This window comes from Lepidochelys olivacea (genome assembly GCF_965140295.1).
Source record: "Lepidochelys olivacea isolate rLepOli2 genome assembly, chromosome: 1".
In the NCBI taxonomy this organism is placed as follows: Eukaryota; Metazoa; Chordata; order Testudines; family Cheloniidae; genus Lepidochelys; species Lepidochelys olivacea.
In genome coordinates this window covers 113067461-113089152 of record NC_140411.1, presented here as the reverse complement: position 1 = coordinate 113089152, position 21692 = coordinate 113067461, and the positions used below count along the sequence as shown (strand labels likewise).

At 41.2% G+C, this 21692-nt stretch overlaps 1 protein-coding gene across 2 annotated transcripts in view; it reads right to left on the bottom strand.

The window, feature by feature from the left end:
- Positions 1-21692, bottom strand: part of TMCO3 (transmembrane and coiled-coil domains 3) — a 73403-nt gene that overhangs the window by 18504 nt on the left and 33207 nt on the right. For both annotated transcript variants that reach the window (XM_084639924.1, XM_084639925.1), the window contains exons 4-9: positions 19456-19647; positions 17603-17731; positions 14478-14570; positions 12858-13044; positions 4540-4657; positions 2667-2862 (exon numbers count right to left, since the gene is read on the bottom strand). In XM_084639924.1, the coding sequence (XP_084496050.1) occupies positions 2667-2862; positions 4540-4657; positions 12858-13044; positions 14478-14570; positions 17603-17731; positions 19456-19647 (915 nt within the window). The remainder of the gene's footprint in view (positions 1-2666; positions 2863-4539; positions 4658-12857; positions 13045-14477; positions 14571-17602; positions 17732-19455; positions 19648-21692) is intronic.

The window sequence follows — 21692 nt, the reverse complement described above, 5'->3', positions numbered from 1 at the left end:
ACACTGGACAACAGATACAAAAGTGTACATGGATGGAAAAGAAATCAGATGGGTAGATGCGTTCTGCTATCTGGGGAGTGTGATGACATTTGAAGGTAACTGCAATGCAGATATTTATGTGAGATTAGGAAAACAGACACCACTACTGGAAGGATGAACAACATCTGGACAGAGGTCTTACACCAAGGCCAAATTTGATCTGTTGGGCCTTTATTAGTGGTGATAATATGCATGGCGGAAAGATTCCAGACTGAGATTGTGAGGCTGTCAGTTTACAAGTAAAAGGATGTTTTTTCCCCTAATTTGAGTACATTTAGTGGGGAGATAATTAAGAAAACAATAAAGACAGATATTCACACAATGCCATTTTCACAGCCATTTTTCAGAACAGACCTGAATTTTGAGGTACACCTGTCATCTCCCTCCAGCCTCAAACCTGACTCGTCAATATGATACATCTGATATATTTCTGTAACGACTTTTTTATACATTAATAAAATATTTGAAATAAAACTAACAGTTTTCATTCAAAAGTATTCAAAGCAATAGTATACATTTGCTTTCTCCACTTTAAGTGCTGAAAAAGGACTCCACTTTCTTTTATGGCTTAAATCCACTAATATACATCCTTGTGTATACATAGTGCTACTCCTCTTTTACTAACACTTCAGATAGGCACAATTTCTGTTAATGTTTCTAATGGAGGTCCATTTCGAATAAAATATGACCCCTTATTATAGACATCAGTGTATGTTTGTGTGATTAAGCAGATTTCTAAAGTCACCACTGCACACTTTGTTTTAAGTTTCTCTATTGCCTTTCCATTAAGAGTGCTTCACAGAAATTATGTCTGCTTGTTAATGGAAATCTACAAGAAACTACGAATAAATTCTTTTCTTACTTATATGACCTAACAATCTGCTGTGCTTGTTTAGAAAAGGATTAGAATCTCAAGCACTTCTACAACAATGACATTTTTCTAAATTACACAGAAGTCTGTGAGTTGTGAAATGGTTCTCCTGTTAACCTCTTCCATGACCTAAATTATAAAGATTAAAAGATGTTCTCCCTTAGCAAAAAGTGCCGTGCATACCTAAGTCCTTTCCCAAGATACATCTACGCTTAGGGTGGTGTGTACAATACAGACAATGCATGCCCAGCTAGCAGTGTAGATGGTGAGGCATGGTTAGGCAAATCGAGTAGAGTACCCTACATGGCTCTCTACATGGCTAAGCAGCGCCTCCCACGTCTACACTGCTATATTTGGCAATGTAGTGTCCTACTGCCTCCACCCTGCTGGAACCTTTCCACACAGCAGGGAAGACTCTAGCAGTAGAGAGCTACCTGAGCCCTTCACTGCCACATGTAGATACACACCACACTTACAAATGTGGACACAACCTGCCTTGCCTTTTACTATGGCACATAACTACATGTATCCCACACCACACCGCAAGTGTAGACAAAGTCCTAATGACAAGATTTTCTTAGGATGTATCTGAAAGCTTCTGTGCACATTTTGCTGAACTTAATTGTTTTCATTACTCCATCTTGATCCTGCTTCTGCTCCCTATAAAATGTCTTAGTGCCAACATTTTGCTTTAAAAAGCTCACTATATTTTCTAAATTAATACAAACAGCACGTCTACAAGCTCCTCTCACTTTTATGGTCAGTTTCATACTCTGCTTCTGTCTTACACTATTAGTTCTCAAGAATAAACTTGGAGAACTGAAACAACAATCTAAAGCGTGGTAACACCAGTAGAAATTCAAAGAGCATGAACAGATTCCGCAAATCCATATCAATACTACTTCAAACGCACCGTTCATAAAAGATTATGGGTGATAGCCACTTTCTGTTCTCCAACAGTCTGCTCTACTCAATGAGTAGAATATGAAACACTAAATTAATGGACGGGACACTGAGACAAGAGAAATATACTTCTAAGATCTATCAAGAACTTATTAAAATTTAATGTGTGTATGTGTCCTAAGAAACTACAGTGTCTTCAAGGATCCATTATAGCCTTTAAAGAAAAAAGTATGGTTAAAAAAGTCCCACCCACAAAAAAACAAACAATTTGTAGTAAAGACTAAATTTGGTCAGCCAATAATGTTAAAAACAAACAGAAAAAAAGCTGACTTTATTTCAGTAACTCAAAACCCCTCCTCAAATTATTTTTCAAATTTGTTAAAAAAAAATAAAAATAAGAACACTGCAAAGAACCCAAACAAACAAGAGCAGTTTTCAGCACTGGAAAATAGGATTTTAGACTTTTAGAAAATTGGGGCACACAATGAGGATTAACAGACCTTTAGTTGCAATACAAGCTAATATGATAATTTACACAAGCAGTTTTACTTTAAAATTATCTGTTGAAGTTCAACCTGATTTTATTTAGGTTAAATAAAATTAAAATTATTGTCCCTTAACTCCTAATCAATTACTACTTATCACTTATATTGCAGTAGAACTTAAAATGTGCTAGATGCTTTGATCCTCCATGCACTTGAGTTTTGGCTTTAATTCTTGGTTTTAAAATACCAATTACAGAACTGTGAAAATATGTAATAAAGGTTAAATGTGTCAGCGTTTTTGGTATTGATGTCATATTAATCTGTATATCAAAGATATGCAAAAATGTTTTATTATTTTAAAAGATTACCGTTAACATAAGAAAGATGAAAGCAGATATTCCTAAAACGAGGATTTCTTTATTCCCTTTACTCTCCACATGCAACTTGCGATAATATGGTCCTATGAGATAAGTCTTTATAACAAGACATATAAGAAAAACAGCAGCCAGAGAAAAGAGAATTTGGCCAATCAGTATCAGTATTCTCAGTATTTCCATGACAGTGCTAGAAAAGAAAAAAGAAAAAAAAAATGTTATTTTACCTGTTCTCTTGCCTTTAAACCAGTTTTCCTCAAGTGAAAAATCTAATGACAAAAGTTTTCAAAAAGGGTTGCTAGTTAGCTTCCCAGATTCATATTTAGGAAACTCAATACAGGTCTTAATTATCAAAACTGCAACGCACCCAGTAATTCCTGCTAAAGTCTAGAATCTACTCCCATTATGGTCCAACACAGCCTGTATTGGCTGACCTTCAGGGCACAGCATATGGCTCAATAATTTACTCAGGCTTATATTTCAACAGGATGATTATGGGATATAATGAGATGGTATGGAAGGCATTTAATTTCATGACACAAATAACTTTTTCCCCATCATTTGTTTTTACGTGAAGTATTGGGGTGAGGTGTTCTGATTTAATATTATACATATAAATAATATAAGGGTGCACATAGCATTGGATGACCATGTTTTGAGAAACCTGTAGGGACAGGAATTTATAATTGTACTGTAAGAATTGATGTAAACTTTGATTTCATTCTGCCATCCACTCTTTTTGAATAACAGAAAGGAATGACTGTCTGAGACTGAGATCCTGTTTCCCATATGCATTACAATTAGGACCTGTTATAAATTTTAGTTAGTAAAAAGACCGGATTTTGTATTGTGTCTATGATAAATAGATTAGAATTGTTGAGAGCTTGAAGCCAGTGTGAATCATTTTAGTTATAAGATTTAGCAAGGCTTAGTTTACAATGTATTCTGCTACCTTTGAAGGTTTCTGTGAAAGACTGTGTGAATGAGCAAAAAGAAAAGGGAGTACTTGTGGCACCGTAGCTCACGACAGCTTATGCTCAAATAAATTGGTTAGTCTCTAAGGTGCCACAAGTACTCCTTTTCTTTTTGCTAATACAGACTAACACAGCTGCTACTCTGAAACCTGTGTGAATGAGGAATGCATGCATCAGGAAAAGATAAAGTGTGAAGGCCATTGTTAACCAGATGGTCAAGAAAGGGGGAGTGAAGACACTTATCGAGATTTGTTGAAGCCAAAGAACCATCAATGCGTACCCATGATTGAGGAAGGGCAAATTGACAAACCTGAGGTGAAGGCTGGCCCCCTAAAGACAATTGATTAAATCGAAACCAGGACAGGATGACCCTTTCAGAGGTGTTTTGGAATGTTAACACCCATCAAGGAGTAACCGGTCAGAAACTGACACAGCAAAATCTATAGACTTCAACAGAGAAAAAGGACTATAAGAACAGGGTCCTTTGTCATGGGACTTTGGGTTCATCTTGCCACACTCCAGGAGCATCAGATTGTGACCGACAGAGCCCTGCTCCCTTCTGCGACCAATCTGTCTGGCCACTAGATTGATCCAGACTCTGGACTGGTAATTATAAACATCAACTGGCAGAGGGTGTGTGTGTGTGATTAAAAAGCATACGCTAACTGTTGTATTCTCAATACATATGGCATATTTGCCTTCTCTCTTATAAAAAGATCCTGTGTGCTTTGTACAGCATAACAGACATTAAAAATTCTAAATATAGTTTTGTCATAGCCATACACAGATCCTTAAGCTTATGGGTGGTCAAATTCTATAAGCCACAAAACAATGAGGCTCTCTTCAGAGACAAATAAAGTACAAAAATAAATACATTTTTAAAACCCCTTTACCTGGAGTATGTGCTGGCTCCTGCTTGAATAAGGGTCGGCATAACAGCTATAAACAAACCAAGTTGTACATCCTGCATTACCAGCATACCAAGTAGTACACTACTGTAATCAATATCACCTGTTTGTCAGAAAAAGAAGCTGATAAAAATATAGCTTGATGCAGACAAAACATTTAATGGCATCTGTAACAATGTTAGTAGTAACCATATATCGAGAGACTTCTTCATTGACTGAAGATATAGAATACAGTGTTATATTTTTTAAATCAACTATGGCAATCTAATTACGGAAATAATTATAAGCCATTTACAGGAAGCTTTTATCATGGATTAAAAATAAGATTTTGCTAAAGCCAGCTGATCAGTTGTTGGGTATATCATTTCTATTCTGTAAACTAACTAAGATGCTGTAGAATGATAGACACAGAAGCCTGATGAATAGGCATAGCATGCATAAAATATTTATTTTAAGTTTCATGCAATGGGATGTGAATAAATCTAAGTCGATGTCCATTAAGGAGATATGCAGTTTCTTTCTTAATTAAAATAGACCTGTGGGGAAGAAGAAAGGAGATGCTCAAAAAGCTTATGAGGGGAAAATTTTGGGAATCATTGGGAAAATAAGCAGCCATTATGCAAGGTACATTTCTCCTCTGAAATGTGTTCAGGTAAAACTCTTCTGACTTTCCATATCTATTCCATATGTGCATTCAGAATCATATCTGCTTCTTTAGAGATAAAAATAAGTTTGCTTTTCAGTCCTGTTAGCACAGTGGAGTCAAAACAATTAAGAGATTGAGCTGCATTCTATTACTTCTTTGTATCAGAATTGTTTGTTAATTTCCGATCAGTTACATCTACACAAACCCATTGATAAACAACAGTTACGAACCTTTCTGTAACGGTTGTTCTTCCAGATATGTTGCACATGACCATTCCAATGTAGGCATGTGCATGCCCTGAGCACAGCTGCTGGAATTTTTCCCCCTACTGGTATCTGCCAGGTTGGCTCCAGAACCCTCTGGTGCCACACACTCATAGCGCCAGTAAAAGGACCCTGCTCCACCTCAGTTTCTTCTTATCGACGGACTCTGACAGAGGGGTAGGAGAGTGCGTTTTGGAATGGACATGTGCAACATATCTTGAAGAACAACAGTTGCAGGAAGGTTAGTAACTGTTTTTCCTTCCAATCGAATATAGATAATTCACAAGAGGGATAGCTCAGTGGTTTGAGCATTGGCCTGCGAAACCCAGGGTTATGAGTTCAATCCTTGAGGTGGCCATTGAGGAATCTAGGCCAAAAATTGGGGATTGGTCCTGCTTTGAGCTGGGGGTTGGACTAGATAACCTAATGAGGTCCCTTCCAACCCTGATATTCTATGACAAGCAGTTGTACAGGAAGTGGGTTTGGAGTTCCAAGTCAGACCGACTGCAAGGCTGCCTGGCTGACGTTGGCATCGTCTCTAGCCTGCTCGGTGATAACACAGTACATTGAGAACATGTGCACCAACGACCATGTTGCTGCTCTGTAGATGTCCTGAATAGGGACTTGTGCTAAGAAGGCAGCAGAGGAGGCCTGTGATCTTGTGGAATGAGCAGTCAGATTATCTGAGGGTGAGATGCCTGGATACATGAAATAATCCAGGATGAAATTCTCTGAGCAGAAATGGAAAGACCCTTCATTCTCTCTGCTATTGCTATGAACAGCAGAGTTGATCTGTGGAATCGTTTGGTTCCTTTGTATGTAGGAAGCCAGAGCCCATCTAACATCCAAGGACTGTAGGCACTGTTCCTCTCTGTTCACATGACATTTAGAGTAGAATACTGGTAGGAAGATTATTTGACTGCAAGGGAATTGCAAAACCACCTTTGGGAGGAATGACAGGTGTGGACGCAGCTGAACCTTATCCTTGAAGAAGATAGTATATGGGGATTCCAATGTAAGGGCACAGATCTCTGAAACTCTTCTGGCCAAAGTGATGGCCACTAAGACAACCACTTTCCAGGAGAGATGCAACAGCAAGCAGGTTGTTAGTGGCTCAAATGGTGAACCCATGAGTTTCGACAAGACAAGGTTTAGATCTCAGAGAGGAATGGGTTTTCTAACCTGGGGGCATGCCATCTCCAGGCCTTTGAGAAAATGGATAACCATCTCGAGTGAAAAAATGGATTGGTTGTTGACCTTAGGATGAAAGGCTGAAATGGCTGCTAGGTGAACCTTGAACTGAAGAGAGGAACAGGCCTGGTTTCAGCAGCAGAAGGTACTCCAAAACGAGTTGCAGAGAGGACTGCGTAGGTAGAATTCCCTGTTGGGAGGACGAGCTGGAGAACAGCTTCCATTTTGCAAGGTAGGTGGCCCTAGTGGAGGGTTTTCTACAGCCAAGTAGGACTCTATGGACCTGCTCCGAGCAAGCTTGCTCCTCAGGATTCAGCCATAGAGTTTCCAGGCCATCAGATGAAGAGAGCTTAGGTTCAGATGGAGCAGGCAACCATGGTCTTGGAAGATCAGGTCTGAGTGGAGAGGAAGCAGTCGCAGGGTCTCCACCGAAAGGCCTCCGAGCGGGGTGAGCTAATGTTGCCTGGGCCATGCTGGGTCTAGGAGAATGACTTGCGCTCAGTCCCGCTTGATCTTCATCAGAACCTTCTGAATGAGCGGGGTAGGAGGGAAAGCATAAAACAAGTGATTTATCCATAACAGGAACGTGTCTGTGAGAGACCCTGGGCTGTGGCCTCCCAGGGAGCAGAACTGATGGCATTTCTTGTTGTTGTGGGTAGCAAACAGATCTATAAGGGGAGTTCCCCATGCTTGGAAGATGTCCTTTGTGATGTCCAGTTGGAGGGACCACTCATGTTGAGAGAAGATAGATCACCTCAGCAGGTCTGCCAGCTGGTTCTGCATTCCTGGAAGGTAGGACGCTTCTAAACTGATTGAGTGTGCGATGCAGAGCTCCCACAGCCGGATTGCTTCCTGACACAAGGTGGAAGGGTGCGCTCTGCCCTGTCTGTTGATGTATAACATGGCCATCATGTCTGTGAGAACCAAAATTATCTTGTTTGTAATGTGGGGTAGGAACACCTGACAGGCTAGGCAGACTGCCTGGAGCTCCCTGACATTGATATGGAGGAAAAGCTCTTCTTGAGACCAGAGGCCATGAGTCCTGAGGGGAGGGCTCCCCAGCTGAGGTCTGATGCATCGGATGCTAGAGACATGGACAGTTGAGGCAGAAAAAAAGGGTACCCTCACACATACCACACAGTGGTTCAGCCACCATGTCAGTGAATCGAGGACCTGAGTGGGAACAGTGAGCACCAAGTCCAGGTGAGGTCATGAGGGAGAGCATACTGCAGCCAACCAGGCTTGGAGAGGTCTGAGACGTACCCTCACGTGTTGCACTACATATGTGCATGAAGCCATGTGGCCCAGAAGACTCAGACTCTTTCATGTAGTCCTGATCAGATAAGCCTGGAGGGATCTTATCAGGGCTGTAAATTGAACAAAAGTGATCATCTGGAAGAAGGGCCCTTGCCTGCACGGAGTCGAGAACTGCACCAATTAACTCTATCCTTTGGACAGGAATAAGAGTGGATTTCTGGTCATTTACCAGAAAGCCTAGTGGCTGGAAGGTCGATTGGATGAGACGGATGTCAGCTATGGACCGGCCTCTAACCAGCCAGTTGTCGAGATATGGGAATACGAATATGATATGAAAGGGATATGAACTCCCTTTTTTCTGAGAAAAGCTGGCACCACTGCCACACATTTAGTGAAGACCCATGGGGTGATGGACAGGCCGAACGGAAGAACTGCAAACTGGTAATGAACGTGGTTCACGACAAATCTTAGGAATCGTCTGTGGCCTCAGAAAATCAATACATGGAAGTATGCGTCCTTGAGATCGAGAGCAGCATACCAATCCCTTGGATCCAGAGAAGGAATGATGGAAGCCAAGGAGACCATGTGGAACTAAGTTCTTGAGATAGCGGTTGAGACAACGCAGATCTAGGATTGGTCTGAAACCACCCTTGGCTTTCAGGATTAGAAAGTAACAGGAATAGAACACCTTTCCTCTTAGGTTGAACAGAATCTTCCACGGCTCTGACTGAAAGGAGGATTTGGACTTCTTGTTCCAACAGTTGCTCATGAGAAGGGTCCCTGAAGATGGACAGGGAAAGGGGGTGAGACGGTGGGGTAGACAAAAACTGGATGATGTATCCCACTTCAATTGTTCTTAGAACCCAATGATCCGAGGTGATGTGGGTCCAGGCATAGAGGAAGCATGAGAGTCGGTTGGAAAACAAAGGGGAAGCTGGATCCTGTGTTGAGGGGATTGTAATGTTGACCTTGAGCGTCTCATCAAAATGAGTGCTTCAAGGTCCCCGAGTGTCTGGGGTCAACCTGTATTGGTCCTGCTGAGGAGATTGATGGAGGGAGCCCTTCATCTGAATCTCCTGCTCTTCCTCCTCTGTTGATCTTGTCTTGCTGACTGGGCAAAGCAGAAGCCAGTCTGTTGGGGCCTCTGGTGCTTTCTGGATACAGCCAGGATATCATCATCAGACAATCCCTTGATTCTCTACCACAAATTTACATATGGGTCCTGAGATGACTCAGGAGCCCTATCCTGGAATCACAGATCTGCCTGCAGTAGGTAGACATTTCCTGGTAGGTCAGCTGCCTGCTGGGAGAAAGTTTTTTTTTCTCCTTCCTTCTTTCTCTTTTCAGCTTCGAGGGCAAGGTATACAGATCAAAGATTTCAAGGTCACCTTAGAGTCTTTAAGGTTATCTAGTCTAGCATCCATTTGCTCTGAAAAGAGTAATGAGCCTTCAAAGGGGAGGTCTTGAAGTATTTGTTGCACCTCATATAGAAACCCTGAGGACTGCAACCACAAGCTCCTGTACCTGGTTACAGCTGTGGCCGTTGATCTGGCTGCAAAATCAGCAGCATCCAAAGCTGCTTGAAGGTAAGTCAGTGCCACTGTCTTCCCTTCCTTGACTAAGGATGAGAACTCTTGTCTAGACACCTGGGGGAGCAAGTCCTTAAATGTTAGCATGGACTCCCATATATTAAAATTACAGCAGCCTAGCAAGGCTTGCTATGCTGAGCTGTAGAAGTCTGTGGAGTAGGCCTTCTGAACAAAAAGGTCCAATTTCTTTGGGTCTTTCACCTTCAGCACGGACCCTGCTTGACCTTGTTGATTCCTTCTGTTGGCAGTCGCCATAACCAGGGACCCTGGGGGTGATGCAAGGAAAGGAACTTGTACCCTTTAGCTGGTACAAAATATTTACGTTCTGTATGGTTCACTGTAGGAGGGATAGAGGGAGGGATTTGTCACAGTGCCCTGACTGGGTCCATAATGGCCTCGTTAAGTGGTAGAGCCACTCTAGAGGGGCCTGCTGCAGACAAAATATCTAAGAAACTATGTGTTGTCTCCTTGACCACCTCTGCTTGTATTCAAAGTTTGAGGCTTCCCACTTTAACAAATCCTGGAATGCTTGTGGTCATCTTGTGGTGGGGACACCCCTGCTGCCACCACTGCCTTGTCTGGGGAGGACGATAAAGAGGCTATGACCAGCCAAGCAGCCTCCGTCACTTCCTCAATGTCAGCAAAGACCTGTGGTACTTCTTCCTTCCTAAGAAGGAAGTGGGCGGAGTGGTGTCAGCAGGGCCCTTTAGACCAGTGCTATGAGCGCACAGCACCAGAGGGCGCTCGAGCTGACCAGACAGATACTAATAGGGGAAAAAATTCCAGCAACTGTGCTCAGGGCACGCACACACCTACACTGGAATGGACATGTGCAAGCACTCGAAAAAGAACAACAAGTTGCACAGTTGTCTGAGGTTCTGCACCAAAAAATTAAAATTTTCTGCACACAGTATTTTAAAATTCTGCAAATTTTATTTGTCAATAAATAAATATGGAGGCTCCAAAATGGCAATGGGGAGCACAGGCCACTGGCTGCATGGAGGTGGGAGATCACCCCCAACCATCCCAGGACATGGACTCAGCAGTGAGGCTGCACCTGACCTTGACACAGCGCAAGGCCTGGACCTGCCCCCTGCGCAAGCTGCACCACGTGCGGGCAGGCAGGCTCAGCCCAGCAGATACAAGTGTGGAGTGGCTTAGTGTGGGTGGGATCCAGTGTGTGGTGAGAGGGTTTTGTGTGGGCCAGTTTGGGGTCCAGGTATAGGGGGTCTGAATGCACAGAGGCTTGTTGAGGGTTCCAGGTGCAGGGGCAATAGGACTCTTCAGGGGCTCCAGGTGAAGTTGGTTGCAGATCAGAAGGAGGGGTCTGAGTGTGTAGGGTTCAGAGGGGGGTCCAGGTGTAGGGGACTCATTGGGGTGGTCCAGGTGCAGGGGGATGAGGTTCATCAGGATAGGGGTTCGAGTGTGGGGAGCTCAGGGGGAAGGGAGGTGGTCCAGATACAGGGTAATGGGGCCAGGTGTAGGGCCCGGGTGCAGGGGGGTGTTGAATGCAGGAAGTGAGACTCGGTACGGGGGATTCAGGTGGAGGGCTCGGTATGGGGGTTCTGGGTGTGGAGGGGTGACACTTGGCAGGGGGACTGGATGTACAGGAGTTGGATGGACGGGGGGTAGAACTCCCCATACAGTGACCCTTCCCCCAGGGCGGAAGAACTATGGGGGCAGGAATCAGTGTGTGTGCAGAGTTTCCTGCAGCCCAGGGAGGTTTCTGAGGGGGGTCTGACCCAGCCCCAGCCGCTCCTTGCAAGGAAGAGGAAGTCCCATCCTCCCCTAACCCCAGCCTAGACAGGATTAACAGCTGAGTTAGGCATAGGGTAGGAGCTACTGGCTAGGGCATCCCTAGCCCTGCCACTCCCCCCGCTATAGTGATTTACTTCAAGTACCTGAAGCAGCCAGCAGTGAAGTGACGTGCCTGTGCTGCTGGGGAGAGGTACATGACCACTCTTGCAGCTTCCCTTTGCTTCCCTGTTAGAAAGTCATTTTTCTGCGGGGGAGAAAAAAAATCTTTGGGGGACATGAATTCTGTGGACACACAGTGGCGCAGAATTCCCCTAGGAGTAATCATTTGACTTGAATAACCTTTATTACTGGTCATGATTAAGGCTAAGATTTTATCATGGTTATTTTTAGTAAAAGACATGGACAGGTTATGGGCCATGAACAAAATATCACGGAAGCCGTGACCCGTCATCTGTGACTTTTGCTGATGTGGCTCCATTGTTTCCCCTGCCACTGTGGTGGCTAGGAGCTGCTGGGTTTTCACCTCCACCCCACCTCACCCCACAAGGCTGTCCCCAGTTGCTGGAACCTGAGGCGGCTGTCGCCTGTTGCTGGAACCCTGCCGGGGCCGCACTGGCTGCCAGCTCCAGTCCCACAGACCCAGGGGCTGAAGCAGAAAATGTCATGGAGTTCTCTGGAAGTCTCTGCTTCCATGACCTCTGTGACGTTAAAGTAGCCTTAGTAATGATAAATGAGAAGTAAACAACAAATTTTGATTAATAGAATCCAGGTTGACTTGTAGGGCTGACAGTTTGAAAACAAAACAAAAATCTTTTCACCTGTAAACTGAGCAAATAATTAAACATGGAATTCACACACTGGAATTTTTACAGTCACATGGAGTAGAATTACACTAAGTGAAGTGTGTAGGAATGGGAGTACATTTCTTCTAAAAGGAAAAAACTAGCAAATGCAGAACAAGTGCATAATTTAAGGAAAACGTTCAGATTCAGAGCCCTGAAATTTCCATTCATAATTTTCTTAGATATTTATTTAACCAAAAACTATTAATTGAGAATGCTGTCTTAACTTTCCATGTAGGTGGATGTGCTACAGAAGCTAAAAGCATTTGGGGGATAGACTAATTAGCAGGCCTCAGACTGCAGAAAGAAGGTGCAAGTTATTGGGTCAGGCCTTTCTGCCCTCATGGCAGATTGGTAGTAGCAGTCTTAAACTGGCGATTTAGCACAAACATGAAAATCACCTGTGGCCGAAAGGGTTAAAAATCAGTGTGGGACTCCATTACAGAGGGATGTCATAAAAGAGAACATGACACCTTATAAGTAAATGATGTTATTATCTATTCAGATATTTCTATTGATATTTTAGAGGAAGTGAGCCTGTGCAAACCATACAAAAACAAGCAAGCACCAATGCTTGGTATTATCAAATAATACTCCAGGCTCCCCATCAAGTTAGTACATTAAATAGTAAAGGCAATGTTCTTTTTTCTATTTTGTGTCAGGTCATTAGTATGATGCTCAACCATTTTGAGAATTTATTACAGACATTTTTAATCAGTGCTGTCATTGGGACAATCCATATGTAAATTGCACCTACCTTCTTTATCTCCTCGAGCACTCCCTACAAGGAATCTGGATACTAAGGGTGTGCTGGATAAGGATAAACAAGTAGAAATGAAGACACTCTGTGTTGGTCTAATCTGTAGTAAATGTCCCCATAGTAAGCCAAAAGCAATCATCAGAAGTGTCATGTAACAGGGTCCTTGCAAAGATATCTTCCACACCTTGAGGATAACACAGTTAGATTTGTATTGTATAACCCGAGGGCTATTCTCTCATTGATGAATGTTACATTGGTTTTCAATGCAAGTGAGTAGTAAAATAGATCCATGTGATTTTGGGCTGCAGAACTATGCCATACAAGTAATAGCCCCCCACTACACAGCTCTGCTGAGACTATGTCCAGTGTTGGGTACCTCATTAGATGTATTAGACAAACTGGAGGGAGTTCAGAGAAGAGAAATGAAAATAATTAAAGGGCTAGATGGCCTGACATGGTAATTGTTGACAAATTGAACTATACAAACACCACATAGGCAGAGGAATTATTTAGCATGATGCAAGGAGTATAACTAGGAGTAATGGGATAAAATAAGGAAAAAAAGTTACATATCAGGAAAAGCCTCCCAAATATGAGCACTACCATGCTATGGAACAGCTTTTAAGAAAAGCCCCACCCCCCAAAATTATTTAAAACTAGACAGGACAAAACACTAGAAAATATATTGTAGCAGGTACAACTTAATCCAGCAATGGCAAGGTATGGATTAGTATACGGTTTAATAGGTCTTCATCTTGAAGAGCTGTAATTTATGAGTGTCTAGTGAATATAATTTACATAATTAAACTTAGATACCCATATAATTGTCCACATATCAATAAAATAGACCTCCTTTTATGAGCTGACTTTTAACCATCAATTTAAAACAAACATAAGCCATGCAAAATGTGTCTTTTAAACTATTACTGTTATTTGTATTATTGTGCTAGTTTTAATAATTTATTTTGCAACAATATATTTTCAGTTAAAAATAATGTATCTTAACCTTGCATCATAAAACTAGCTGCAGTTTCTGACTCTCTACATTAACAAGTCAACTTTTCTTTAACATATTTGTCTCTTTTTTGCTGTAGTCTGACTGTCTCAATATATAAATTAGGTTATACTATGGTACATGTCTAATCAAGGGCCAACAGGCTCTTACAACACATTTCATCCAGTACACTTTATGTTGTAAATCCATCATATGGTGTTTAATCCGTTAACTGTGCCTTGCAGGACACATGCCTGCATCACAACATTGTGATGTCTACACCTCTACAACTGGATTCAACACCACAGTGTAATATAGTTGGATTGCCCTGCAGTAAGTGTGTGTCTTAATTTCCTAGAAATCATGAACTGTTCTGGGAAAATCAAGAGGGATATTAAAATAGGCACTAGGATAACATTTTTTGCATTCTTTCTCCTCCACCTATCTCCCCCTTCACTCTCAGTATCTGTGGAAAGAACCAGAGATATTTCTCTTACTTTTAAAGATCATGGTCAAACTACATTAAGATATATTGTAGACAGGCTTTTAAATGCTGAAATATAATTGATAACTTCATCACGACCAATCAAATCCTGAAATGCAGAAGTTTTATACAAAAATACCTTTCTCAGCCTTTCAGGGGAAAACTCCAGACCAACTAGAAACAAGGTGAAGAACACACCAAACTCTCCTAATGTCTCCACTTGTACAATAGACTGCAAAATAAGAATATAAAATGTTCAGTGTACTAGTCTGCTTACGAGAATATAATCACATCTACATTACTATTTTAGCTATGCAGTGCTATGGGACATAGGATGGTACATGTACAAATTTCTAGACAGGCAGTACCCAAATTGTGGTCTGTGGAGCACTTACTGGTAGTCATATGGTGCTGGCTCTCTTTGTTCACAACTATTTTTGAAGGTGGCCAGGCTCTCTTTTACAAAGATGACTTACAAACAAGAAGGAACCTGCCTACCTGCCTCTTTTTAGGGGCTGTTGCTACATAAGGAGTGGTGAAAACAGAACAAGAGCTGCCTTCAGGAACTGGCGCCACCAATCGGAGACAAATGTCCCAAAGAGTGGAAAAAAATAATGAAGCAGCTGGGCAACATTTCCAGAGGAGAAGGAAACCAACCAGCAGGGAAGTAGGTGCAGGACAAAGACAAGGGGACCAGGTGGCAGAGAAGCATGTACAGGTGCAGCAAGGGGAGAGAATAATAGAACAGATTAAATGAAGAGCAAAAGTAGGTATTAGTTTTTTTCACAAGTGACTGAACACTTCACATTAGACAGCTAAAAATACATAAATACTTCCTTGCAGCAGCTACAGCAGTTACTTTGAAAAGTGATATTGGCATGTTATGTGACTGGAAACAAAAGGGTGATGGCCTGTGCAATCGCACAGAGGTGGTGTCCTGCAAGACAACCTCTCTATTAACATGTGGTGCACACTATGAAAATTATAACGAACCCCTGATCTGTTCTAAAACATCTTTATCACTAAACAGTCAAATTTTTAAAGCATGTGTCTACTGTAAGTACACAGAATTTTTTGTAATTACATATTCATTAACTACCTTCTCTCCAATTTTCAATCCCTCACTTATTGGGCAAATCTCTCTCTTGGAAACTAAAGCTTTGCGTGCTTACTCTGGAAGTGGACTTTTGCTAAGATTGGCTGAAATGAGTTTTGCCATTTTTGTTTGTATTCTTCTAGGAATGCATGAAGGAAGTTGAAAATTTGAGTTTAAGAGAAGTTTATTCTTCCTCCAACAGATTATTTTATCTATGTTTTAAGTCCCACCAAACTAATCTTCTGTTCTCCATTATTGCTACAATAGTCCCTAAACTCCCTCCCCTGCTTCGTCCTCACAGTTTACAGATTACCTGTGACAGATGAAGCAAGATGGAGATAACTAGAGAGTCAGTGACAAATCTTATGTTGAGTCAGATTACAAAATACATTTTTTTTAAAAGATTTTATTCTGTGGCTATGCAGAAAGCAAAGAAAGTTTTCAAAGCACTCAAGTTTGCAGAGGCCAATGCTGAGCATTGCTGAAAATCCCACCCATAACATTATCATCCTTCAGTATTTGACAGTGATTATAAATAAATGCACTAATATAATTTTGTAAGAACCTGACAAGTGCATGACTAACTGCATTAAAATTAATGTAAAGGTGAAGAGACCAGTGCCATTATTTAGTGGAAACATTGTGTTCTGAAAATGTAAATGGTCACTGAAGTCAGTGGGAGCAGAGTTAAGCCAATGCCAAGTACTTTTGAAAATACCATCTATAAGTTTATTTTCAGCTGTAAAGATTTGAATTCTAAAAATGTTCAATGTATTTTGTCTACAAAAGGAATTCATAACAATCCTCATGTGGTTTGCATTAAATACTTCTTCAGTGTTTGTAAAGCACTTTGAGATCTTTTGATTACAATTCCATAGATCAATTTTTACTCATCTCATTTCCCATTTTATAGCAGGGGAGACAGGCCTAGAACTCCTGTTTACACAGACAAGAATTTCACAGTGTTTATTTCTCTTGTGTTTTTGGCAATAATTCTGACAGAATTAAATTTAAAATTAGAGATTCTAAAAGGGCTGAACTTGGTAAATTTGTAAATAAATGCCTATTAATTGCACTTACTGAATATGGATTGATGTCTCCTGAGCTAAATGTACATGAAGCCAAAGGTAGTCCTAAATCACACCTCAGGGGACACATGTCTCTGATGTCTTCATAAGGGAGGGAGCCTCTGCCTAGCTACTATATTGCTTTGCAGGGTTGAATATTTTCTCGACCTATAATTCATTCCAATAGACTGAAGTTGGTGCTCTTCTCTCTGCTATTCAGAAGCCCTGTGGTTGTATCTCTGATCACTCTGCCACCTCTTTGCTTTTCATTGCAGGGAGAAAATGACACAGTGACAGCAAAGTGGAGAAGGCAGATGCCTCTCTTCCCATAGCAACAGTATCACCACCTAATACTTAGAAGTTAGAAGATTCAAAGCAAGAGAGGTAGATAGAAAACGGGATAAAGAACACCATTGATTATGGGGAAGTGAGAGATGTTCTCTGTACCTCCCAGACTAGAATCCGGCCTGCCTCTCCCTTCCTCCTACAGGCCGCATCCTTCTAAAACTCAGAGGCGATAGTGTGAAACAATTCTTAGGTTAGTGAATTTTATTTATTTACTCATGAGAAACATGACAGATCATAGGAGAAGACTTGAAGAGCTCTTTGTAAGCTCAAAAGCTTGTCTCTCTCACCAACAGAAGCTGGTCCAATAAAATATATTACCTCACGCATCCTGTCTTTTTAATATCCTGGAACCAACATGGCTACAACAACACAGCACAGATCACAGCAGAGCCCCTGAGTAGGAACAACTATAATACGGAAAAGTAGGGTTTTATTCCAACTCCACAGGAAAACAATTTCTCACTGTAATTAGCCTAGAGAAAACTCACTTGCTTTCATTTAAAAAAAGTAAGTTTTTACCCTTCCTGGGGCTGGAGAAAAACTCGAAAACATGAATGAATGCTAAAGGATCTGAAATCAGAAGGCAAATAAAAAGAACATCAGACGTAGTCTCCTTAAAATCCTACGATTTTCTGGGGCCTGTCTCATGATTTTCAAACAATGGAAGTTGGCAATACTGTAAATCTTTAAAAAAATTATTAAAGCAACCCTAAAAATGAAGACAGGTATTAAAAAAAAAAGTCATTTTCTTACCTTAATGCTGTTTAACCCTGATGGTCCCAAGAGTACTCCACAGATGATGTACCCAAACATGGTTGGCAATCCTATCATTGTGCACAACCAGCCACACGGCAAAGATAACATTCCTATGGTCACAATATCCTAGTGTATAAAATTGATTAATATATTAATATAAAAGTCATGAGGAAGTTGTGGTGAAATTAAGGGCTATTTCCAACCCTTAAAGTTTAGTGGCAATGTAAAAATAAATTTAGACAATATCTTCCATCTGCAGAGTTCAAAGAACGTTACAGATATGAATGAACTGAGCCTCAAAACTCTTATGTGGTAAGCATCACTACTGCCACTTACAGATTAAGAAACTGAGGAACAGAGTTGTGTTTTTGTAAATGTAATATACCTTGCCCGTTTTTGCAGCTGAGAGGATTAAAAAAGTAATTTTTTTAACCTGTAATTGATGTTTCTGTATATTAGACACACAGCTCTGGAAAGCTGCTCTCAGCACACAAGTCAGACAAAAAGATCTGACACAGATCAGACAGTGATATTATGCCAAAAGTTTTGGCTCTGAGGACTTTGAATCCTGCCATGTCTCTCTTGACCTTCCCAAATGAAGCTTCCATAAGAGAGAAATACAAGGAAATATTAAAGGAAGAGCTAAATCCATAATATTAAAAAGTATCAGCCAGAAGTAGCTCATATTCCCAAATGAAAAACAAACCAACTGTCGCAAAAAAATTCAAAATGAACAACAAGAATGCTAATGAACCACGTATATCAAAGCATTAATATCTGTAATACTAATGAGAGACCTTCCAAACTGGTGTATCCAAAATACAGAAACATCATTTACATATAAAACATTCTAATTTCTGGATTCATCAGTCTGGAATTAGTCCCTTACAGAAGAGAATGGCGGGGGTGCATGCAGCAAAGTCTTTCGATAACTGATCTCAAAACTGGCCAAAAATGTGGCAAAAACATGGCCAAAAATGTCTCAGTAGTTACATAAAGTGTTGGTCTGGTGAAAAAGTATAAACTACAGGTTTGCATCTCTAATTCTATCCAGATCTATCCCCTCTCACATCCCAAAAAGGAGGCGGCCCCAGGCTTTCATACTACAAGCTCAAAATCAGATAACCTTTGCATTTTTCTTTGCCCATTTCTTTCTTCTAATATTTTAGCTAGAGAAAAACAAAGGAAGCGTTATGTCTCCTACCGGAAAGTGAATAAACAGAACAGAGTTTCTTACTTCTTGCAAAAGATTCTGCACCACCACCACCACCGATTCATTGGAACTGCAAACTGATCTGAAGATTGAGGGTCCTGGAACAAGAGGATGCTCTATGACCCTTTTAGGCAATGGTTCACAGTCCTGATGAAGGGGAAATGACTCACTACGAGGGAGGAAACACAAGAAATGTGTGTTTGGGAGAGACAGGGCAAGACCAAGGATCCTTTACACCAAAACATCTGGTACATGTTGACTGGTGCTTCTGCTAGAAGCTCACATGATGAGAACAACTGATACAAGTTTTCCAGACTGGTGGTATCAGATTGCAGAATTTTTTTTATTTTAAACTACAGTCTTAGTATGTACAGTTCAAAGGGCTGAAAGAAGACGAGTGCTTTTGCCTTGTCTGAAGAAATTTGTTTTAAAAATGTTTAAAAGATTTGTTTTTTAAAAGTTAAGGGCTGATAATAGTGTTCTGAACATGTAAAATACATTCTTTTCCTTATCTTCAGGAAGATCAAGGTAAGTGCAACACTAAGTTTTTGATAAGGGAACAAGGGTGGAATTTGAGAACTTTTCCATCTACTAGATCAAGATAGACAATACTCTAAATAAATGTATAACAATTTACCTTTATGAAATGGCGATCAGCACGAGGGATGGTTGAATCCCTGGGCTTGGTAAGTATATACTGATTGTTTTGGGAATCAATAAGCATGCTAAGACCTAAGTCATCTTCCACTTTTCTTTTTGAAATATTTCTCTTGGAGTCTGCTTCATCTTCTTCCACCCTTAAAACTGCTTCAAAGTTGACACCTCTCACCTGGCAGAAAGCAAGCATTTCTCAGTAGAAAAGTAGATATTCAAGTCTCAGACTGATATTTTTTACACAATCTGCTTTTTATAACAAACATATAAACAAGTTCAAATACTGATTAGATATTGAGGGTTTGTTACTATAAAGATAACACAATTAGGAATTTAGGGAATGAAGACACTGATGGGGACAGGCATGAATGGCACTAGAGTGATGTCAGTGTTGGAAGGGAGGCAGTATGGCCTAGTGTATAATACACCAGACTGGAATTCAGGAGACAGGGTTCTATTCCTGGCTCTGCCATTGATCTGCTGAGTGACCTTGGGCAAGTAACTTCACCTCCCTATACCTCAGTTTCCCCGTATGTAAAATGGGTCTTTCCAAAGCGCTTTGAGATTTACAGATGAAAGGCGCTATATAAGCACTAGGTGTTACTAATTAACAATGAGTGTTGAAGACTCTGAACATCTAATGGGCCAATATGAACACTTCTGGAGTCTGTCTCCTAAAAGGAGTATTTATTGTATGTGGATTGCACATGACAAGTCCTGTTTGCCTGTTTTATGTGCGATTGCTATTATCTTGCATAGGAGGCTTAATAGAATTATTTTCCTTTCCTTTTTATAAGAACATAAAAATGGCCATACTGGGTCAGACCACAAGTCCATATAGCCCAGTATCCTGTCTTCCAACAGTGACCAATGCCAGATGCTCCAGAGGGAATGAACAGAACATTCATCAAGTAATCCATCCCCTGTCGCCCATTCCCAGCTTCTGGCAAACAGAGGCTAGGGATACCATCCCTATTGTGTTATCCTAGTTGGCTATATTTTTGATGAAAACTTATGTTTAGATTACTGATTCTCCGTTAATAGTGCTCTTTTCCTTACAAAAGTCTGGTTTGTAGCCCAGGTTTGGTATTAGTTACATGTTTTGCTTTGGTTCAAGAAAAATTACAAGAAAATACTGAATGCTTCTTGCTAAACTGAAGTGGGGACCTGAGAAGGCCTCTGACTGATACTTTATTCCTTCTCCCCCACCAGCAGAAGCAGAGGGAGGAAGAGAGAAAAGAAATATATTGGAGAAAAAGGAACCATTCAACCTCTTGCCAATTAGCAGGAAATGCAGCATGAAAGGGGTCTGCAGACACACCTGGCCTCCTTCCACACAGCCTGACACCATTAGGCTGTACCACTACTAGCAGGGGTAACAGAACACAGTGCTATTGCCAACTACTCCCTGGTCACTTGTGCTCCTGCTAACCATGACCCCCCCATCTACAAGGATGGGCCAGCTTAGAGTAGAAAAAACATAACAGCTAGTTGTTTCCCAGCAGGAGGCCACCACAAAAGGGGCCTAGAGAGGCCCTGGCTCCCTCCTAAAGGACAACTTCCTGTCCCCCGTAACACAACTCATGAACTGCACAGACCTTGCACCAGGTACTGCAAGCCAACAAAAACCTTTCCCACCAGAACTTCCAAGAGTAGAAGCCAAGGCCAAAGAGCTGCGACCTTATGTTCAGATAACAGGACTGACTGGAGAGGCTCTAAGGAAGGCTGATGGAGAAGGCATGGAGAAATGGATGTGTTCCTTACTCCAACACACGCACAAGGTTAACCTGAGGATTGTTTCTTTCCCCGAGTCTCCCACACCCACAGAGCCATTGCAATTAGTCCAAGATACTGAAAACAGATGAAGTCCATGGAAAAAAGCCACTGCAAATGCAACAGAGGTGTTTCATGCCCTTACCTTGTACACTATTCCTTTTTTCAGACTGTGAAACCTAATTTCAAGGGTTCTCCTTCTCCCATTATATTCTCAACAAAAAAGGAGGAAGAAAAAAAATCAGAAATAAAAATGGAGGCTAATTTTAACAGGGTGAGCCTGTATTTTGAGAGCCTAGACACTCCAAATATCATTGGGCTAGAGGACCCTGAACGGTTATGTCAACATCACGATGTGCAAGTCTGTTCCACAACATAATAGTTAAAAGTTGCAATCATATTTAAGACTTCCAGACCATAAGAGACAAAACACACTAGTGATATGGG